The 21910-nt window shown below is 30.7% G+C and overlaps 1 protein-coding gene across 3 annotated transcripts in view; it reads right to left on the bottom strand.

Annotated features, from left to right (window-relative positions):
- Window positions 1-3076, bottom strand: part of LOC118186853 (pancreatic lipase-related protein 3-like) — a 56633-nt gene extending 53557 nt beyond the window's left edge. For 2 of the 3 annotated variants that reach the window (XM_085814260.1, XM_035357014.2), the window contains exon 1: window positions 2942-3075. In XM_085814260.1, coding sequence (XP_085670386.1) covers window positions 2942-3044 — 103 coding nt within the window. In that variant the 5' untranslated portion in view covers window positions 3045-3075. Of the gene's footprint in view, window positions 1-2941 lie in introns of all 3 variants that reach the window. The other variant, XM_085814261.1, reaches the window with a different exon arrangement.
- Between the last annotated feature and the right edge of the window lie 18834 nt (window positions 3077-21910).

The following is a 21910-nucleotide window of genomic DNA, read 5'->3' on the forward strand; positions in this document are numbered from 1 at the left end:
GAGTTGATTGATGCCAGAACATGATTTGGAAATATGTTCTCGGTTCCCTCTATTTAAATGTCGATCATTAGCAAACGTTTTCTTTGATAATATCAATCTATTTCATTTAATTCTAGTAGTTTATTCCACGAAAACTGTTAATAATCATTGCTTTTTTAAGACTAATCCTAGAGCCATAATGATTTAATTTAATATTGACTAATTTAATTGCATAAAGAATTGTAAATTATCACGATAAGGTCTCATGCAGTTCTTTTGGGGAAAATTAGAAGGCTTTTTTTTAACTCAGCATTTCACAATCTAGGTTCACGGACTAGAATGATCACGGAAGCCGCCCATAGTCATCCTCCTTGATTTCCAAACAATACAAAAAATAAAATTTAAATTAATTCCGTACACGCTCAGAGTCTCAGAGTCATTTTTAAACTTTCAGAGCTCACAAATTACAGATGGAAATTATTTAACACTTATCCCCAGAAGATATTTTATAAAATTTATTAGCAGTTACCCTATACAGACTTCGGACAAACTTCCAACACTAGTCTTAGCACCAAAAGAGAGATTTAAAATACTAGTCTTAATGTATGGTATATTATGTTATATTATGTATGTATATTATGTTATATTATGTCTTAATGTATGGTATATTAGTCTTAATGTATAAGTATATTAAGTATATAAGTATACAGTTAAGTATGGTGCTTTTTAACGGTATACACCCAAACATAGAACAGTAATGCAAGGAATCAACAGTTGTCTATCTCCTTAACGTGATTACCATCATTCATTTACATTTTGGTTAATAATAACAAGATTATCGGAACTTGAATTATTGAAAACGAGTATAAATTTTCTTCTATTGACTTAATATCTATATAACGTTAAACTAATTTTAATTAATTCATTTCGAAAACACAAGTATACTGATAGTAATATATGACAAAAAATTGCTTTGGGGGGGATGACAAGAGCATGGTGATCGGCAGAACATTCTACATTTTAAATGTTTCCACTTGGAAAAAGCTTAATAAACTATGTTTTAAACTGATTATTGTAGGTTGCACATTCTGCTACGTCTCATAGCATATGAAATTTTAACTGTTTGGTATAATCATAAGTACAGAATCATGGGGCATTAATCCATGCTATTTGGGTTAATTTTGCTTCAGAGGTTTTTCTATGTGGGGTAGCTCAGTTATTCGAGCTTGGATTTAGATCTTGTCTCTATGTGTACTGAGTATTTAAATAATCATTTAGCATTTGTCTTTAGCGTTCAATTAATTTATTTTAATCATTTTATTTTCCTGATCCATTTATTAATAAGCCTTCTTTTAGCATCAAACAAATACTCTCTAGGAAGCATTAGATGTTGGATGATTTATAAAATCACTTTTAAAAAAATTACGAGAAAAATCTGAATGCAACGAAAAACAAATAAGTATTAAAGTTATTTATTTAGCCTTAACGATATAAGAATAGAATTTAAAATGCCTTTATTTTATCATACCAAATAAATGCAAAGTTTCATATTAATGAAAAATTTCATCATAACACTTTTTGATACATTTCTTCTCCTTAATGGAATATTTTATTTTAAAACTAGTGGAAGTGTCCGGCATAGCCCATTATTTGACATAGCTCATTATTATAGAGTGAAGAGACTTCATTTAAGGAGATGGAGAAGCTTTTTTCGAAATTCTGTTTTTGAAGTATTAGCTGAAAGCTGATAGAGAGTGCACTAAATTCTGCTGTAATGGTTTTACACTGCTCTGGAAAGTTTTACATTGTTTAAGAGAAAACTACCAAGGCGTTATATAACGAATCTAGTAAGAACTGCTACATACTTTGTTGTTGATTATATCTTTTTCCGGAAAATCACCATCCACTTTGGCCAATTTCTTCAGCTTTTTTGAAATATTCGCAAGAAATTGATAGAGAGCGTACTTAAATTCTGCTTACGAATAACAAATTTAAAATATATTTGAATCTGGACAGTGGAAACACATTTCTGTTATATCCGTGAATTTGTTTACTAAATTCGAAAGGCAAATAAATATATTGTGCTTTATAAGGAAATATATTGTTCAGACAACATATATGAATGAGATTTCTGGTTAAATTTGAAACATAAATAAGTTCCACTTTGCAGAGTAGCAACCGCTTTGCAGAATTTCAAAATCGCCGACTTTTAAATCAAAAATTCGTTAAATTAGAGTAAAATATATGTATATAAAGAGTGCGAATTCCAAGGAGCGGCTTTTAAGAAATTTTATGCTGGCAGTGACTTTCCTCTTGTTGTGACCTTGAAGTTAAAGTTTCATCCAGACCGGAATAAAACTAAATAACTATGAGAGATAAAAACACGGACACTGTTCTTTATTTATATAGATAGTCATCATTTCTGAGAAAGACAATAATCTGAGAAATAAAATTTATATGAAAATAGTTTTCTCTTTTCGTAGATAAAACTGTATTATTCTACAAATGAAAGAGTAGCATTTTTTCGGAATGTGAACAGCCGTTTCAAATGCTGCTGATCAAATACATCATTTCAAGTTCTTTTAACGAAAATAATACATCTAATAATATTTATGAAATCATTCGCTTGCTTTATTGAATACACAAAGAAAACACATTAGTCGGTATCCGTGAAAAAAACGATTTTGCGCATTTACAGCAATAAATATTACAGAAAAAGAAGGTGTATAGACTACGGTAAAAAAATACTAATGACTATTTATAAAAGATGTTATATAATACAATAAGTATAACATTATTGAGTCCTAATAATAATTGCCAATATATGCGTTCAATTCATTGATTCGTTATTTTTAATCTCATCTCAAAATATGGCATTTCATTTTCTTAATTACATTATCTTTTTTTAAAATCAGAAAACGTTAAAAGCTTTACACATTACATTTTAAAAGCATGCACTTACCAATGTTTCTTTTATTTCTCACATGGAACGTTACATTACTTCCCAACATGTAAGAAAGCAAGCACGAGAAGAAAATAAAATGATAAACGCCAGTCAAATCCATGTTTGTGAATTACTTCTTGTGAGATATATTTAAATTTAAACTTTGCAGAGTTAGCAGAATCATATTTCCTCATAAATGGATAATTTTTCTTGCATAATTACTTCTTCCTCAAGTCACAGTATTGATAAAAGTATTACCATATAATGCAGTCGAATACAATCTACTTTAAATGACCAGATTAATATAATTTTTTTCAAGAGGGAAAAAAATGAGTTTTTCTTTTACCTTGATTACCTGTAAGCAGTATATAATTTCGGTTCCAGCTTAATTTTTAGATCATTTTATTTTCCTGAACTGCAGTTGCACCTGAACTGCAGTTGTTGCGTCATGTAATGCCTCGCGTAGTTAATCCTATGTAAAGTGTTTTTTTTTTAAAACGCTGAGGAATAAAGGTTCTAGCCTGGGGCTTTCTGGTAGTAAAATACATAAATGTTTTGAATGGGAATGTCATGAATGTTTGAGTAGCTCGAAGAATTCACTTTTGAAGTGTAATTTTCGCAAAACCTTCTTTCAGGTTCCAAAGATCTATCCATATCCCTGAGCAATGATATTTCACGTAATACACGCTTCACTTACATTATAAACTCGGGAAACTTTCACTTATCTAAAACTTTAAAATTAGCATTGTAGCTTAGTAATTCACTTTCATAAAAGAGGAATTAATATACTAACTTTTAGTCTTTCTTCAGTTGGTAGTATTCTTAACTGCGCAAACAGTAATTCTGCACTTCGGTAGTTCGGCTCTTAATTATTACTATTTTTTTATTATTTTCGTGGATATTATTATAGTAGTAACATTCATCTACTTCTTACACCTGATATTGGGCATAATAGTTCTCAAGAAAAGTTATTATAATTTACAAAATAACACACTAATTATTTTATATTAAACGCATTAGTTTCTTTCTGGTTCCCTCTAAGCTGATGTTGAAAACGGAAGGAAACTTTCGAAAAGTTATTTAAATTCAAGTAGCTTGTAGTACTTTACGACGCGCCAATTGGAAGATACTGTAATAACAAAATTGTGAACAAGATTAATTTATTGAAACTAGAATTTATCATTTCTGTGCATTCTCAATTTTTAACTTTATTAGCGTGTCTCATTTATTTAAAGTTGTGAAAAACACGAAACCTTTTAGTGTAACTAAATAGTGTTTTTGTGAATCTAAATTAAGTAAAGTTATACAAACCGTTTCCGAGAGATTTTATGATTAAATTTTTCTTATGGTATTAGACACGCATTCGCAGTCCCATTATTCTAGTTTATGGAAAACATATAATAAAGTAGGCGTTAGCCAACGATAAATTTGGCAAAATTAGAAGGTATTTTCTTCTAGCTTCCCGCATGCTTTCCTGATGTAATTGGAAAGCACGTCCGGTTGGCATCGATAGGTCCGGAATTCGAGGCCGGTTGGTGCTCTGGACATTTTTCACGGTTTCTCTCCGAATTAGAATACTAATTTCACAGGCGGTGCCTGAAATAAAATGGTCTATGTCTCCCCAGTCTAGAGCCAGATTTAAACTTGATAAAGCCTTCTGTCTGGTCTCTAAATCTGGCCCCTAGTCTGAGCCAGATTTAGATTATATGGTACCCTTTTTAACTCTGTTATAATATATTTTAATACCGTTTATAGTATATTTTAATTTGGGAGGCCCTAAGCTATAGCTTGTGTAGTTTATACGTAAATCCGACCCTGCCACAGGCGCCCTTTTTCCTCCTTACTGCGTGTCTCCTTCGTGTAAATGGAAAGCACAGTCGGCTAGCATCCGAAGCCCCGGATTCGAATCCCAGCAAGAGTATTTCGCATTTTTCACATCTCCTGCACAGAAATTAAATTCTAATATTCCTACAACGGGACATCTTTTAGAGAAAACAAATGAAAAAGAAATTTTACTATGCGATTCTCTACTAGGAACATTTTAATTAATAATTCATTACTCTATATCCTATTGAAAATCTTTCAGGAAAAAAGTTTATTGTGATGTTCAAAATGAATTAAAATTTTGTCATTTAAACCCCAGTCAGCCGAAGAAATCAAAAATAAACACATTGGTTTTAGGGGTTTTAGGAACTTAATTTAAGTAACTGTAAAGCTTTGAATTTTAGCATTTCTAAAACATTAAATTTGAAATTTTTGTTACTACAATGACATTTTTCTTCCCTAATGATATATTTTAGAAATTTTTTATCAAAAACATAACAAACCTAACTATCATTAGAAATATATTTATACACAACTTCCTAGAAAGATATACCATTCAGTCTTTAATACGAGTATATTTCATGAATATTTTAACTCATATGATCACAGTTACATTTCATTGCGCAAATATGACTGTTTTTGACTAATTTGGCTATAAAGATCATTATTTTTATTAGAATTTTTTTTCCAGCGGGAGTCTCTGTAAAAATTAAAAGGTTCACGTGATGAAATTTTGGTAGATAGGAAACTGGTTACACAAGCATGTTTTTATAGACATAATGGAAATTTCCGTTTTTCCGATTATTTGTTCCTGTATCGCTATCTGCTGACAAGGCATTCCTGCTTGTTGGCAAACGACAAATAGCGATCTTTATAAAAAAATCTGATGTGTACACCACATGACTTCCTTGTACGGAATATTACATTACACGCATTTTCTCTTGCATTTCGTTCAAATTTATGGGATTTAATTAAATCTACTTCGCCAACAGCGCATAAACCACAATAGAATAAATGCATTCTTTAAAATTCACTCTATTTGTTTACCATAGCGACACTCTGGCGCTAGGTTCACTTGACAGTATTATATTTCTTTCATATTATAACACAGTATGCACACAATTTATACCATTTAAAGAATTATCTAATCGTTGGCACATGTTCTATTCAAATACTATAATAAAGCTAGAACTATGTATAAAAGAAATTAAGCAAACAAAACAAAAAAGAAACAGTTTTTCACAGACGATTGAGTATTTCTCATTCAATTAATTCAGTTCTCACTTCGTGACAAGGCAAAAATACATAAAAACTCAAAATATCTGTATTAAAAATTACTAATTATTAAAAATTAAACTACTAACTATTAAAAACTAAATTATAAAAAATTATGTAAATCTTAAACATTTATTTCCACTAATTCCAGAAAGGATTAAGCATGATTTAATTCGCAATAATAAATGAAGACGTTATCTTTGTTGTTGCGAAGCTACGTTTCTCTAGATTGGCAACAAATCCACTACTCTGCTGTTTCAACTGTAAACAAGCAATGGCCGCCATCAAAAAAATTATTAGGCTTAGCGGCACTTAAACAACTCTAAAATTGTTGATAATTCTAAAAATATTGCATACAGATTTACTAAAGGCATAAAAACTTTAACCGGAAGATAAGAACAACATAATTCAATCATTTTTAAAGCAAAAAATGTACAATTTACAAACATATAACAGTAAAGAAACTGAGATCATTGAGCTGGGTAAAAGAGTGGATATATATATAAATATATTTATATACGTTTGGTGCGGCCGATTGCAACCGCAATACGAGGTGCACATCTACATGTTATAGCAGTCCTATGTACAAAATTTCAACGTTCTGAGGCTAATCGTTTTTGAGTTATGCGAGATACGTACGTACGAACGTATGTACGTACGTAAACGTACATACGTTCGTACAGACGCCACGAAAAGTTCTCTTCGGAATTCATTTTAAAGCAGTTTTATAATTTTTTGGAGGAAAAGAGTCTTTTATTTTGTCCTTACGTACAGATATCACGCAAAAACATCGTTAAATTGCATTCGAAAGAGGTCAAAATGGGATATTTTCGTTGAAATATGCTGCCTGAAACTTTTCGCAATTACAATACTTCCTTTTTACTTCGTACAAGGAAGTAAAATGGTAATATCTTGTATAACAATAATATCTAAATACAGAAATTCAAATATCAACAACTGAATTAAGGCACATTAGGCATATAACACTCATGCGCTTTATTCAAATAACCTAACCTTATGATTAAAATAGAGGAAGGCCGTACAAATATATTCCAGAACAGCACATTCTCGTTTTCTTAAATATCATTAATTTAAAAATAAAAATCGCTGAATGTTAAATTTATGAACATGGAAGTTAGTTTTACCATAGGTAAGTACTAGCACACAATTTGAGCAATGATTTTGGAAATGTTTAATCAAAATTTTTACTTAACATTATTCTTATGACGGCCTTATTACGTAAGCGCAATCAGTGCTCCGCCGAAACGGATAATGAATTGTTACAACTAGTCCCCAGCTCTCCTATTTTACATATTTCAAAATGAATTATTTTTAATGCATAATTTAACCAAAAACTCTTTAAAACGTCTTTCATTTAAATATTTTTTATTACTAAAATGTTAAAAAAAGAACAAATGTATATTTGCATTCTTATTTTTTTTTTGTTGTTGTTGTTGTTGTTGTTGTTGTTGTTGTTAACCCACTAGTTGCCTAGCGGTAAAGTTAATAAACCCTCGTGGTTGGGCCCGGGGTTCAAATCCGGGCGAAAGGGATGGCTCCATGGGCGCCTTGGGGTTTTCCCCCTGCATAACGTGTATAAGATCAAGTTTCCCTTAAAAAGGCGAAAAAGGCATCCTTTTCCCTAGGCGGTTAGCCCTCAAGTGCTTTGCCATAATTAAAGTAGCCCGAAGAAAAATTATTTTTTTACTTTAAGTTTATTCCAGAAGTGTCAGAAAACTGATGCCATCACAAACATAATCAAAGATTATATATCCGATTAAAGATTATATCTATTTAGTAAAAATTAAACCAAAATAAATTTCAAAGGGACCTTTTTTGCAATTTTCTTTTTAAATTACGATACATGTCTTAAACGTATGATAGAATTTGACCACAAAAATTTTTCTTTTCATGCTAAAGTTGCAAAAATGTTCGATAATTGTTCCTTCTCAACTATACATGAGTAACCATAGAGAAGAAAAAGACATTGTAGAACTCTCAGCAAGACGAACTGCATTCGTCACCATTTCGTCATGGTTGAATGCATCATTGAAACGTTGAGGAAAAAAAAAAAAAGAGACTTCGACCAACTCATGTGAAACTAATCCCTGAATAACTGATCTAAGGACTTCTCATCTCATTTAGATGTTATCAAACTGATTTGTGTCTCGAAGGCAGATGTTAAACTGTTATCAAATTGATTTGTACTACGTAGTGAAAGTGAGCTCGAAAAATCAACAATGGAAAGAGAGCTAAGCAAAATTACAGGTTTTTGTTATACTCAGAATATTATGATAAAATTTACGTACATTGTAAATCTGAAAACAAATGCCTTATACCGAATGCTGCCTTCAAAGAGGGAATCTTATATTTATTTAATCTTCGACAAAGCTTAGCGTTTATTTTCAATTTAATAAAAACGAGCGTGCAGAAATCATTGAACTAGTATTAGCAATTCATGCTTTATTTCCTCAACTGCGTAGCATACATGGAATGATGAATAACATTTGGGGTCGCATTAACAGCAATGAGAAGTTTTAAGTAAATTCATAGCGCTTTTCTTTTTCAGGTCTTAACTCTATTTTACAATAATTTAATTTACAATTTTTGCAAAAGTATTTCAGATTTTTTAAAAGGACCCATTGCCAAAATTGTTGTAAATTTTTCTCTGAAATTATGGACTGGTAAATGATGCAAAGTGTGCTAAATGGCTTAATAATATTAAAATATTCTCATGATTTTTCTTAAACTACCATTTTTTATAGATTTCTTCAGGCTAATAAATTATACTTAATGCTGAAATTTCTTAGAAATTAAAAATATACATTATTATGCACAATAATATCAGAATAAGGACTTCTTTCATTTAAATACAACGAAAATAAGCTATTTTGTTCAAACAGAGAAAAATTATTCGCCTTGTTTTCTTCAAAATTTCTGTCCTGTGTAATCTACTTTAAATTTTTTGCCTTTTCTTCAAAAGCGTTTTTTCTTGAACTACGAAAATCCCATGACGATTTTGCCTACATAATCTATTTTGTTTAAAACAGAAGATCCTTTAGAAACTGATATTAATTTTAGGAGCGAAAAACATCTACAGTATCCAGCTCTTTAGAAGTCAAACGCTGCGGACTGTTAAAAAAAGAAAATTTTCAAAAAATGATAAGATCTATGCTTTATCCCCCTACATTAGCTACATTTTGGTACTTACATATTACCCCGTCCACCCTTAAAGCTGGCTGTCATCAAACTATGAGAACTGGAGGCGATACCGCCAAAACTGGGCCGTTCCTGCGAAATTCTGAGCCACACTTCTGTCTGCAACTTTTACAACAACATATTTGTCAGTTTTTCTTCACATTCCACTAAATAGCCGCTGCTGCACAAGTATTGGGCCCGCTTCGCTTTTGCGCTTAGTAGAATATCTTTCATTGATTTCTATTAGTTTATAAGCCCTCTAATTTTACCAGAAGCTCTTTTTAGCTCAGTATGAGTATAAACGTACATTCTGCAGTATAAAGAAAATGGGACAGTTTTATATCTCCCATTCTACTCGGCCGATCAACGAAATTTAACTTATGTTTTCCATTTCTCGAAAGTACGACTTGGGATATATATTAGATTTATATATATAACATTCTTCTAACATGCCTAATTTAATTTTCTAAGTATTTTGAAACAAAATCGGACTTTTTCTGAAATGATATAATAATTGTTTTTCATATTTTGATGATTTTACGTCTCAAATAAAAGACCGAAATACCAGGATTTGTAAAAACTTAGTTCCCATAGTTTAACCTCCTCAGTGTTAATTGAATGTGTTAAATGCAAAGTCGCAAGTTCTAATAAATATTTTAAATTCCTCAAAAATAAAAGAAGAAGTAAATGCAGCAACAGAATATCTTATCAGCACAATAATAGACATCTGCAATACCTCATATAAACAAAGATCTACTTTAAAATTTTTTTAATTAAATTGGTGGAATCAAGCATTATCAATAGAAAGAAGCAGGGTCAGAGCCCTAAAAAGAAGATACAAAGCAAACAAACTCTTTGAAGAAAGATCAAAATGGAAACAAGAATTTAATAAATCAAGAGCAATATATAAAAGAAATATCAGACAAGCAAGCATAACAAACTGGAAAAACTTTTGTACAAATACCTCAGACCTCTTTGATACAGCATTCAAAATACCATACAATAGAGTCTTCATACCACCCCAACTATCTATGTCAGGATTGACAGGAGCAGCAACTGCAAGTGATGTTATTAACCAAATATTAACACAATTATTTCCTCAAGATGAAGAAGTAGCACAACCAAATTTAAACTCAAAAGCTTTCAATAACACAGAAATTTTGAACAAACATTCTGCGTTAGCTCTCCAACTCTGATGGAAATAGAAAACATAATTAAACACTTAAATCCCAAAAAAGCTCCTGGACCTGACGGCATAGACAATATAATTTTAAAGCAAATTTTGAAAACCAATAGAAATATCATAAAATCTTTTGTTAGTTCATATTGGAAAACTGCCACTTTTCCTACTATACTAAAACAAGCCAAAGTAGTTCTCTTCTTAAAGAAAACCAAGCCTCATGATAATCCTCAATCATATCGACCAATATGCCTGTTACCTGGTTTGGGAAAGCTTCTAGAAAAATTAATACTATCAAGACTACAATATCACCTGCATATTAACAAAATCATTCACCCATATCAATTTGGCTTCATTTTTAATAACTCAGTAAACCATGCTTTCCAGAAATTACATCAAATATTACAAATAAACAGAAATCAAAATAAACAATCTTTAATAATATCATTAGACATTCAAGCAGCTTTTGACTCTATACGTTGGACAGATGCAATACAAATCCTTAAATTCATCCATTGTTCAAATAAAATATTCATATTATTAAACGATTACTTCTATAACAGATCTCTACAATATACATCAAGTAGTGGAGTCAAATTATATAAAATTACAAGAGGATGCCCACAAGGATCTTGTTTGTGTCCAGTTATTTGGAATTTAATAGCAAATGAAATATTGAAAAAGTTTGACAATATCCTTCATACGCACGCACAAGCATATGCAGATGATTTCCTACTAATAGTCCAAGGCAATAGTCGCAAGGATATAGAAGATAACTCCAAACAATCCCTATAAATCTTTAAACAATGGGCAAATAAATTTCAGTTAAAAATATCAATTCTCAAGAGTAAAACTCTTTATATACCAAAACAGGGCACCAAGATAAGGAACCTTCGAAACCCAATTATCAAAATAGCACAAGATAAAATAGTAACAGTAAATTCATTACTATACCTAGGTACCCTGCTTGATAATAGACTTTCATGGCATCAACATATCAAATATACCAAAAATAAACTTCTAATATTATCAAACTCAATAAAAATAACCACAGCAAGAAACTGGGGAATTTCTTCTCAATATCAGAAAATTTGGTATACAAAAGTAATAGAAAAGATTCTTCTACACGGCGCTTCTGCTTGGGGCACAGATCTAAATCAACATGCAAAAAGACAACTAATTTCAATACAACGGCTTTTTCTGCTATCAATAACAAAAACATATAGAACAAAATCTACCAGTTCTTTACAAATCATTTCAGGTATTCCACCAATTACTCTGACTTTACAGAAAGAAGCCGTTAAAACAAAAGTTGCACGCCTGCGACAAACAAGCACCTATAATTCTAATATCTATCATCCAACAGAATATGAAGAACTCAAACAAAACGTAAACTTACATCCAAATCAATTATATTCAAAAAATCCAATAAATCCAAACATAGATCATTTTCAAATTCAAATTTTTACAGATGGATCAAAAACAGAGTTAGGCGTAGAAAATGCTTATTGCGTTTTCAGAAATAATAATCTTATACAAACCTGGAAAACAAAATTGAATCATACAAATTCAGTATTTCAAGCAGAACTATTGGCTATAAGAGCAGCAATAACATATGCAAAGCAATTCTCAATAACCAGTGTTATAATTTCTGACAGTGCATCAAGCATTCAAGCAATAGCTGGTCATAATCGCTCTCCTTTGGTTCAAGATATACAATATTTACTCGCATATTTCCCAACTGGACAAAAACCTAAACTACTTTGGACACGTGCCCAACTTAGGAACATTGGCAACGAAATGGCAGATAGCTTAGCAAAAGAAGCAATAAATGGTACTATAACAGCAATAACCTATTTACCAAATCCAATATAACTTTTAAAATCAAGACTTGATTTTACAATGGAAACTCACGTGGTCACAAGATAATACGGGCAGACGAACTTTTATGTTTCTACCAAAACTAACACGAAATTTAGTTACAACAAATAATACAATACCATATCTTCTAACAGCACATGGACCCTTCATTTCATATCTTTTTCGTTTCGGCTTGTATCATATAGACAACTGTATATGTGGATCAACAGGAACAACAGATCATTACCTGTTTGAATGTGCAATCACTAAAGACCTCCACTTTCGTCCTTTCACAAGTGAAAATGCCCAAGGATGGTTCAAACAACTACTCAGAAGTAAATCTCTCCGAAAAAAACTTCATAATTTAATGGAATATCTCATAGAAAACTGTGATAATCTAAAGGCAGCATAAATTAAGGCATCACAATTCCACATCAGCATTTTTTCGACATAATTATCATCACTTCAAGGCAGCACAACTTCAATCAACAAATATGAAACTTATTTCACACTAACTATAAAATTTATCAGAACTTACTTCAGACTAACTATTAACTTCAACAGATAAATAAACTTTAACAGACTTATGAACTGTGAACTATTATGAATAGTGAACTGTTGATGAATTATAAACTATTTACCAACTGTGAACTATTATTGCATTTCAACAAACCATCAAAATCCTATTTTATTTATTATGTATATAACCAAAATTTTGTATCTAAATCTTTATTTGTATTCTACATTATGCAATCTATATTCTATGTACGTACCATCAAAATTTCTGTTAATATTTATATGAATTCTGTCAATGTATGTCAAGTATATGTCAAAATTATGTGTACATCATAATCAAAATTTTTATTGTAATATAAAATTTTAAATAAACGCGGTCTCATTGAGTGAGCAATAAAGCTGAAAGTCTTCATGGCGGCACAGCTGCTCACCCAGTGGTCTCCTGGACACGAACTCAAGCGATTATTCGCTAACTAGTTCTTAGGATTCTTCCACGTTAACGGTAACAGAGCATTTACAAAGTGAGGAACTCTACACAATACTTTTGAATTTTTTTTTTTTTTTTTTTTTTTTTTTTTATTACAGTTTAGAAATACTTTTTAAAGCTTATTCATGTAAATGTTTGCTATTCATGTAAATGTTTATGTATGTTTTGAATGTTATGTACTGATAAATTTGAGCATACCTTACTTAAAAATGATCTTGCATGATTCAGTTTTCAATTTTTCGACTAATGTGATGTGGCCGAGCTTACAGAATGTTTTTTATGTCTTAAAAAAATGTACTAATTATATTTCGCGAACAAAAAAGGTAAGTTTTATTAATGAATTAAACATTGAAATATTTAATGTGTTTATTACTTATTGAATGAGGTAGACATGACGTACAAGCTTAAGGAATCTTTTTCCATTGCTAAACTTATGTGAAAATTTAGATGATCATAGTAGCTTACATTGTTTTTCTCTTTTTGGTCTATTTTCTTTACAAGTATGAGACTAGAACCACATTTTTACATTAAATATTTTATGCTATTTTGTTAAAACACATCTAATCATTTTTATGCATACTTTAATTTTTCACTATTATGAGTTTGATGAAGAAAATTTCAAATGTTTTTTTTTTTTTTTTTTTTTTTTTTTTTTTTTTTTTTTTCCCCATAAATTGCTTTTGAAATAGAAATAAATTTGTGAATAGAGTTTATGTAATGTTAAATGTGCTAGTTTTGGGAGCTTAAAAAATTAATCATTTATTTGAAAAAAAAAAGTAATTTAAGTGAAACCTCATATAGTGGTTATTTTCTTAAATGACCACCTCTGACAGTGACACATTTGTCAGGAACATAATTAAATAAGAGTAGTTAAAATCACTGATAGTTTTGTAAAACTGGCATTTTCTGGAGTTGTGGAGTTGATTGTTTTAGGAAAGTTTCACTGTATAATCAATTTATTTAGGTGTAGTAATTTTTACGTGGATATGAATTTTGCAGAAGTAATTGAAAGATTTTACAAGACAATTAAAATCAAAGCTTTTCAAATCATGATTCGTTTTAGCACTGCTTTCAAATATAGTTAGAGTAATATTTAAAAATTATTTTTTTCATTAGTTATACTGCGGAAATGTTAGTTACAATTTTCTGCACTAAATTTATTTTTTTTGTATAGATATTAACGTAAATAAAACTGTTTGTAAACAAATATAACTACATGTGCTATATCCGCTTAATTGCAATGATAGTAATTTTAACCGTGTTTGTATAAGGCTTTACAGAAGATTTATTTATACTGCTAAATAACTATATGTGCTATAGCTCCCAGTTTATTGCTCGCAGAATTATACTCAAAATCAGAAAGGTTGATTAAGGTTTGCACATTAGTGTATAGTATGACTAAAATATGAATACCTTTACGTCATTTTTTTTTTTCTTTTCAGCGTTTAATTCTAAAATACCTAAATAATTTCAATGATATTTTTGCATATAAATATAAGATTGAAGTGCTATATGCCGATAAATCTTCAACAAGATTACTATGTTAAAAGCTAGATTTCTTTAAGATTTGAACTCGTGTTCAGTCAAATGGTTTTAAGTTATTCTAATAAGAGTAATGAAATTTTAATATTTATTTTTGAATTAGTCCATTATTTCATAAATTAAGATAATAATTATGCCGCTTTGTTTTATACATCTTAGAAAACTAATTTTTTTAGTTAAAAGACTTATGCCTTTTCAAATATTTTTAATATCTTTTTTGCACTTCTTTTTTAAAAGGTTTCACATCTGAGACAAATTTGTAACTTCATTTGAAATGGGATGGAATTATTGAAGCAGACTTTAAAGTCCAATTTACTCGCTGATGTAGAAAAACGTTTAGCTCTGTTCTCGCACAACTATTCCACCCAAGTTGGATATATATTCCTTAATTTAATTCGCACTTAGTGTGTGTAATTTGTTTGCTGATACAACTAATTTAATGAAAGGGACCAGCAAATGGTTTGCATTTTAATACTGAACACAGTTAATTAGATAAGTTAATGGCATCCTTTCTATTTGTAATGGATGTTTTTCTTTCGTTACAGCTTTTACTTTCAGCTCCATCTGTGTTATTTTAGTGGCATAAACATTTTTTATTTAATATAAGAATTTTATTATGTTCTGTGACACTTAAAAGTGTTTATTATGAAACTATCCTCCTTCTAGTACGCTTTATTCAGCAACATGGAAGTCGTATATAATTGTACCAATGACTGAAGACTGAACTTATAAAGCAGTGGGCGCGAGAGAGAGGCTGTACAGTTACGATAGCTACCGAAATTGAATGATTAGAAGGCTCATAAACTCAAGCGCTGCAGTGTGAAAGAAAATTTCTGGAGTAAACATGTTAAGAAAATGTAATGAAGTATTATTTTTTTTTCTTTTCAATGTTTTCTTTAAGTAAATAAAATTGATGTCAAAAAACAGAATTTTTTTTTTTTTTTTTTTTTTTTTTTTTTTTCTGTAAAAACGATTGCTAGCTGAAACTCCACGTCAGATTCAACGGTGCATCAGAAGAGGTAAATGAATTTAGTTCTTGTTTTTTAAATCAGTTATATAAATAGAACCTGCATACATCAGTGGATTCTGACAACTTCGATCAACAGTAGTTGATTAATTACATAACATAATAAAGTGAATAAAGCACTGATGACCATCTTTTAATTAAGACTAAAGAAAGTGTAGGGTTTAGTCCTATAGAACTTACTAGACTAACTGCGAGTTATCGCTACGTCTTAAACAATTCATGAAATACTGAAGAAGGTTAAATATAACTTTTTTATTTTGTCTTTAATTTGAAACAACAAGGATAACCCGGGCTACAGATCAAACTTCCGTTATTTGTGGTTATTTAAATTAAAGCAATAGACAATTTCAGATGTGGATACCGTATTTCTAAGACTACACATAAAATAGAATAAATTAGCTGACTCAGAATTTTTCTAGTGTGTAATTTAAAGCATCCGCCAGCAAAACACCGGAATGTGTCTTTAATCAGAGTTTGCGAGAGCAACTAACAGAGAAACGCGGTTGCCAGAAGCTCTAATCTAAACATTCAAAACCCTCAGTTTAAATCGTAAAACTCTAACTTGCATTCTGGAGAGGAATACGGAAAAAAGAAATTATATATTAAATCCTAATAACTGGTTAATTAACATAAAATATCTCAACAAATGCTTTAAAAATGTTCTATTTATGTAAAATATCAACAAGACAATTATTTTCGAATTTCATATTCACGCCAGCCTTATCTGCTTAAGTAAAAGTGGCTTCCATATTTGCTTTGCACAATCAGCCGTCACTTTCGTAGTAATTCCCTACACACTGTTATTTATCAAAATTTCCTTTAACTGCTTAAATTACATAATCACAATTTCTGAATCTTATCTAATGTACTAAAATACTTCACTAAAATATTGACCTTTATGAAACAATATGAATGCAGACTTAAAATTACACAAATACATAGCTGCTTACAGAGGGTGTTTACACCTTTTGGAAAGAATTCCGTAAACAACTGGAAAAACATCAAGTGTTTCGGAATAATAATTTTTAGCAGCAGCTTTCTATTTCAAATGAGAAATATCAACTGATACCTTTAAATTTATTCTTCTTTCAAAATAACGCATATAAACAAGTTGTGGATTAAAGGATATGTTTCTGCGATTTCCGAAGAGAACTATACTTATTCAATAATTAAATGTATGGCATTAAAATTCTAAGTGCAAAATAAGAAGCATTATTAAACGAGAAGGGGAATGCTGCCAATCATTACTTCTACTTGGAAAGAAGAGTCCAAACGAATACCTAAAAAAATACATAATGTTTTAAAAAATTTTAATGCTAAATCACTGGTAACAAGAGAAAATCTGACAACGAAAGGATTAATTGCAAAATCTTTAAATGCATCTGTAACAATAATAAATAAAATAATAAACCAATATTTGCAACTTAAACAAGCTAAAGAATATAATGTTCACCAGCTTTCTCCGAGGCATGTGGCTCAGTCCAGAACAATTGATAGAACCCTGAATGGAAAATATTGTGCAGAGGATAAATAGAAATACATTCTGGTCCTTGATGAAGCATAATTTGGCATAAATGACTCCAGTAAAAAAATATCTATCTATCATCGAAAACGCAGAAGGAAACGACTTTAAGACTTTCTACCCTACTCTATATTCCATTTCCCTTCCATTTCTATCGTAATATATTTTCTGTTTCTGCCTTGCAACATCAGAGTTGTTAATTGCTTCATCGATAATTCTCTGTATGTCTTTTAACTTGAATTCTTCTCGCCTTTGCCGTACAAAGAAAGAACAGCTTATCCAAAGGCGTTAGAATTTTTCTTCCTATAAATAACTCCGCGGGGGTTTTATGTCTTTTAACTTGAATTCTTCTTGCCTTTGCTGTACAAAGAATAGCTTATCCGAAGGCGTTAGAATTTTTTTTTCCTATAAATAACTCCACGAGTTCTTGTCCACGAGTTGTTCTCAAGGCAAAACCTAACTCATTGACACAGCTGTCCCAGCGGTCATGGTAATTCTTAACGTATCCCCTGATAATTTTTACAATATTCTTATCTACGCGTTCTGCAATATTCGATTGCGATCTATATGGTAACATTTTTAGATGGCGTATGCCAAGTCCTGTGCACAAATTTTTAAATATACTGCTAACAAACTGTTTTCCATTATCTGATATTACTTTTAGTGGGGCCCCGTATTTTAAAATATATTTATTTAAAAACAAATCTGCGACTGTTTTAGCTGAAGCTCGTTTAAGAGGTACTATTTCCACCCATTTTGAGAAATGATCTACAATCGTTAACAAATATCTATTTTTATTTATTTTTGTTCTAGGGTAGGGTCCGAGCAAATCAAAGCCAACCATTTCATTTGGAAAAGGTGGCTTTATGTTTTTAAATACCCAGCCGGAATGTAATTAACATCATTTATTAATTGGCACGACTTAACATACGCCTTAATTACTCTTTGTAACTGGGGAAATCAGACCGCTTCGCGCACCCTCTGTACGGTTTTTCGAATTCCCAAATCACCAGCCAACGGCAAAATTCCAACCAGAGTGAAACATCAGGAAGGAACTAAACAAAAGGCTTACAATAGAAATTGTCATTCAACGTTACTGAAGGCCTAAATTTCGCGACTTTGAAAGGAATATTTAAGATGCGATAATATATTAAAAGGAAATTATCTCAAGGGTAAATTTCATTTCGCTTTCCAAGAGAAAGAGATTCACCGAAGCATCACGAACTACTACTCACAGAAATTACACTCTCTCAAATCGTAATCTCTAATCTTGGTTGAATAACAACACCGTGAATTTTCGCTTAACGCTTAACCTACTTTTGCTAATCTTATATTAATCGTGAATCAGTTGTGAAATAGGAATCATTCAAAACAATACATACTACGCTTGAGAAAGATCGATGGCAACAAATAATAATATATAAAAGGAAATAAATGTGATTTATTGACAAAATCAAAACAGAACACGTTCAAGTCGCATTCAAAATGATCAACATAATGTTGGAAGTCAGCGTAAGCGGAAGTTCTCATAATCCGTTAAAGACCTCCAATTTGGGCCGACAAGGAATTCATCCTTGTTCATTATTTCTATTTTAAAAAATAAATAAATCTATAAAATATTATTTCTACCTAGATTCTACTAGCGGAAGTACCCGATGCCAGTTAAGTTAAATTGAGAGTAATGCATCTAATAACAGAGAGAACGATACCGCTGCAATCCTTCTCGAATAACGATGCAAAAAATACGATTTATAGTCATACATTTTCCCGTCTGATACGATACGGAACCCACATAAAAAATTTCGATAGAAAAATAAACTAATTCTCTCTCATTCTATCAGCAACAATGGCACGTACTTTTCAATGATCTTCGTCTTTCTAATCAAATGGTTATAAAAGCTCAAGTTCCGTCCAATATTTCACCTACATTAAATTTAGTCGATTAAATGTGGCAAAAAATTTACCATAATTGATCAGAAATCAATAACGCAAACAAAGAAACACACACAGAGACATTGTTCTTTTATATGTATAGGTTTTGTAAAACTTGCGAATGTTTGATTAACAAATTCTACGATTTGAAAGCGAACAGTAGCAGCACTTTTCGTTCTCTAATAACGATACAAATAGTCATACATTTTTTAGTCTCATTTCAATTCATAGTCATACATTTTTCAGTCTGATGCGATATGGAACCCACATAAAAAATTTCAGTAGAAAAATAAGCTAATTATCTGTAATTATATCAGCAACAAAGGCACGCAGCTTTTAATTATTTTCGTCTTCCTAATTAAAATTGTAGTAAAAGCTCAAATTCCATCCAATATTTCATCTATATTCAATTTTATTCGATTAAATGTGGCAGAACATTTATCATAATTGAGCAGAAATCAATAACGCGAACAAGCAAACAAACACATAAACAGACATTCTTCTTTATATCTGTAGATTTTGTAAACCATACAAATTTTTGATTAAAACACTCTAGGATTTAAAAGCGAGCAGTAGCAGCATTTTTCGACATAAAGCGTTTTTATCTCCAACGCGCGAGACTGTTGCTACTCGGAAAAATAAATCAGAAAATTAGCGCTTTCAGAGTTTTAATTAATATTTCAGCATATTTAAGTAGTACGAAGATGGGAATAGTCGAAATGGTTTCCCACGAATTTTGTAATCGGGAATAATGTATTTAATGTTTGGCAATGCTTTTTTTATTTCATCGTAAAACTTAAGAAATTTTTTATTCTAGCTGTAGGATTTGAAAGCGAGCAGTGGCAGAAACTCTCGAAATAAAGCAGATTTTCCTCCAGTTTGCGAAACTGTTGCCACTCCTTAAAATGACAGCGAAAATTATCCTTTTTCAGAGTTATTAACATCTCTGATTTTAACTACGTTTTTGGAAAAAAGTAGACGTCGACCTTTTCCAGGACCCAGAAAAGAATTGTAGAAAGTTTGGCTACGATAGCTATAATAGTGACTGAGGTAATTACCGAACAAACACACAGACATTGTTTTTTATATACAGAGATAAAGGAATAAAGTGTAAAAACTTAGCACTTGATTCTTTTGTTTTACCAGTATTTTTACTTCCTTGTACGAAGTAAAAAGGAAGTATTGTAATCGCGAAAATTTTCGGGTATCATATTTCAACGAAAATATCCATTTTGGCCGCTATCGAACGCAATTTAACAATGTTTTTGCATGACATTTGTACGTAAGGACAGCCCCAAAAAATTATCAAACTGATTTATAATTAATTCTGAAAAGACTTTTTTGTGGCGTCTGTACGTACGTACGTATGTATGTATCTCGCATAACTCAAAAACTAGTAGCGTCAGACCGTTGAAACATGTAGATGTGGACCTCCTATTATGGTTTCAATCGGCCGCACCAAAAATATGTAAATATATGCATATATATCCACTATGTTACTTGGCTCAGTGAGCTCAGTTTCTTTATACGTTTGTAAATTGTTTTTTTTTGCTTTAAAAATGATTGAATTATGTTGTTCTTATCTTTCGGTTAAGAGTTTTATGCCTTTAGTTAACCTGTATGCAATAATTCTGGAATTATCAACAATTTAAAAGTTTTTTAAGTGCCTCAATTTTGTTTTTTAAGCCTCAATTTTGTTTACGATAGCAGCCATAGTTGTTTACATTTGAAACTTAGAATAGTAGATTTGTTGCCAATCTAGAGAAACTAAGCTTCGCAACAACAAAGTAATATCTTCTTTTATTATTTCAAATTAAATTATGCTTAATTCATTCTGGAATTATCATTTAAGTTATTAGCTTGTTTTTTGCGTAGAAACTGCAATTTTAATTGTAAAATTTTCTTTATCATTCAATTTTTAATGAAATTATTTTGAATTTTTATGTATGTTTGCCTTGCTGCGAAGTGAGAAGTGAATTAATTAGTAGCGTATGCGCACTAGGTAACCGGCGCTGAATCGTTTGTGAAAAACTGTTTCTTTTTTATTTATTTAATTTCTTTTACACATCGTTTTAGATTTATTAAAGTATTTGAATAGAACTTGCGGTAATTCTTTAGATAATATAATGTTTGTGAATTTTCAGTTATAAAATGAATGAGATATAACGCTGTTAAGTGAACCAAGCACCGAAGTGTGCCTATGGTAAATAAATATAGTGAACTTTAAAGAGTGCATTTATTCTGTTGTGGTTTTTACGGTATCGACGAAGTAGATTTGATTCAAAATTCGTTAAATGTTAATTCAATATGTTTAAATAAAATGCAGCAAAATTTCGTATAATTTAATATTCCGTACAAGTAAGTCATGTGATGTACACATCAGATTTTTATTTCCTTGTACAAAGTAAAGGAAGTATGGTAATCGCGAAACATTTCGCGTATCATATTTCCACGTAAATATCCATTTCCATTGTTATCGAATGAAATTTAACGATGTTTTTGCGTGACACCTGTACGTAAGGACAGAATAAAAGACTCTTTTCCCCAAAAATTATAAAACTGATTTAAAATAGATTCTGAAGACATTTTTTCGTGGTGTCTTTGTACGTACGTACGTATGCATG

The sequence above is a fragment of the Stegodyphus dumicola genome, chromosome 4 (assembly GCF_044657685.1).
Source record: "Stegodyphus dumicola isolate Sdum_Otavi_A_Nest chromosome 4, ASM4465768v1".
NCBI classification, from domain to species: Eukaryota; Metazoa; Arthropoda; class Arachnida; order Araneae; family Eresidae; genus Stegodyphus; species Stegodyphus dumicola.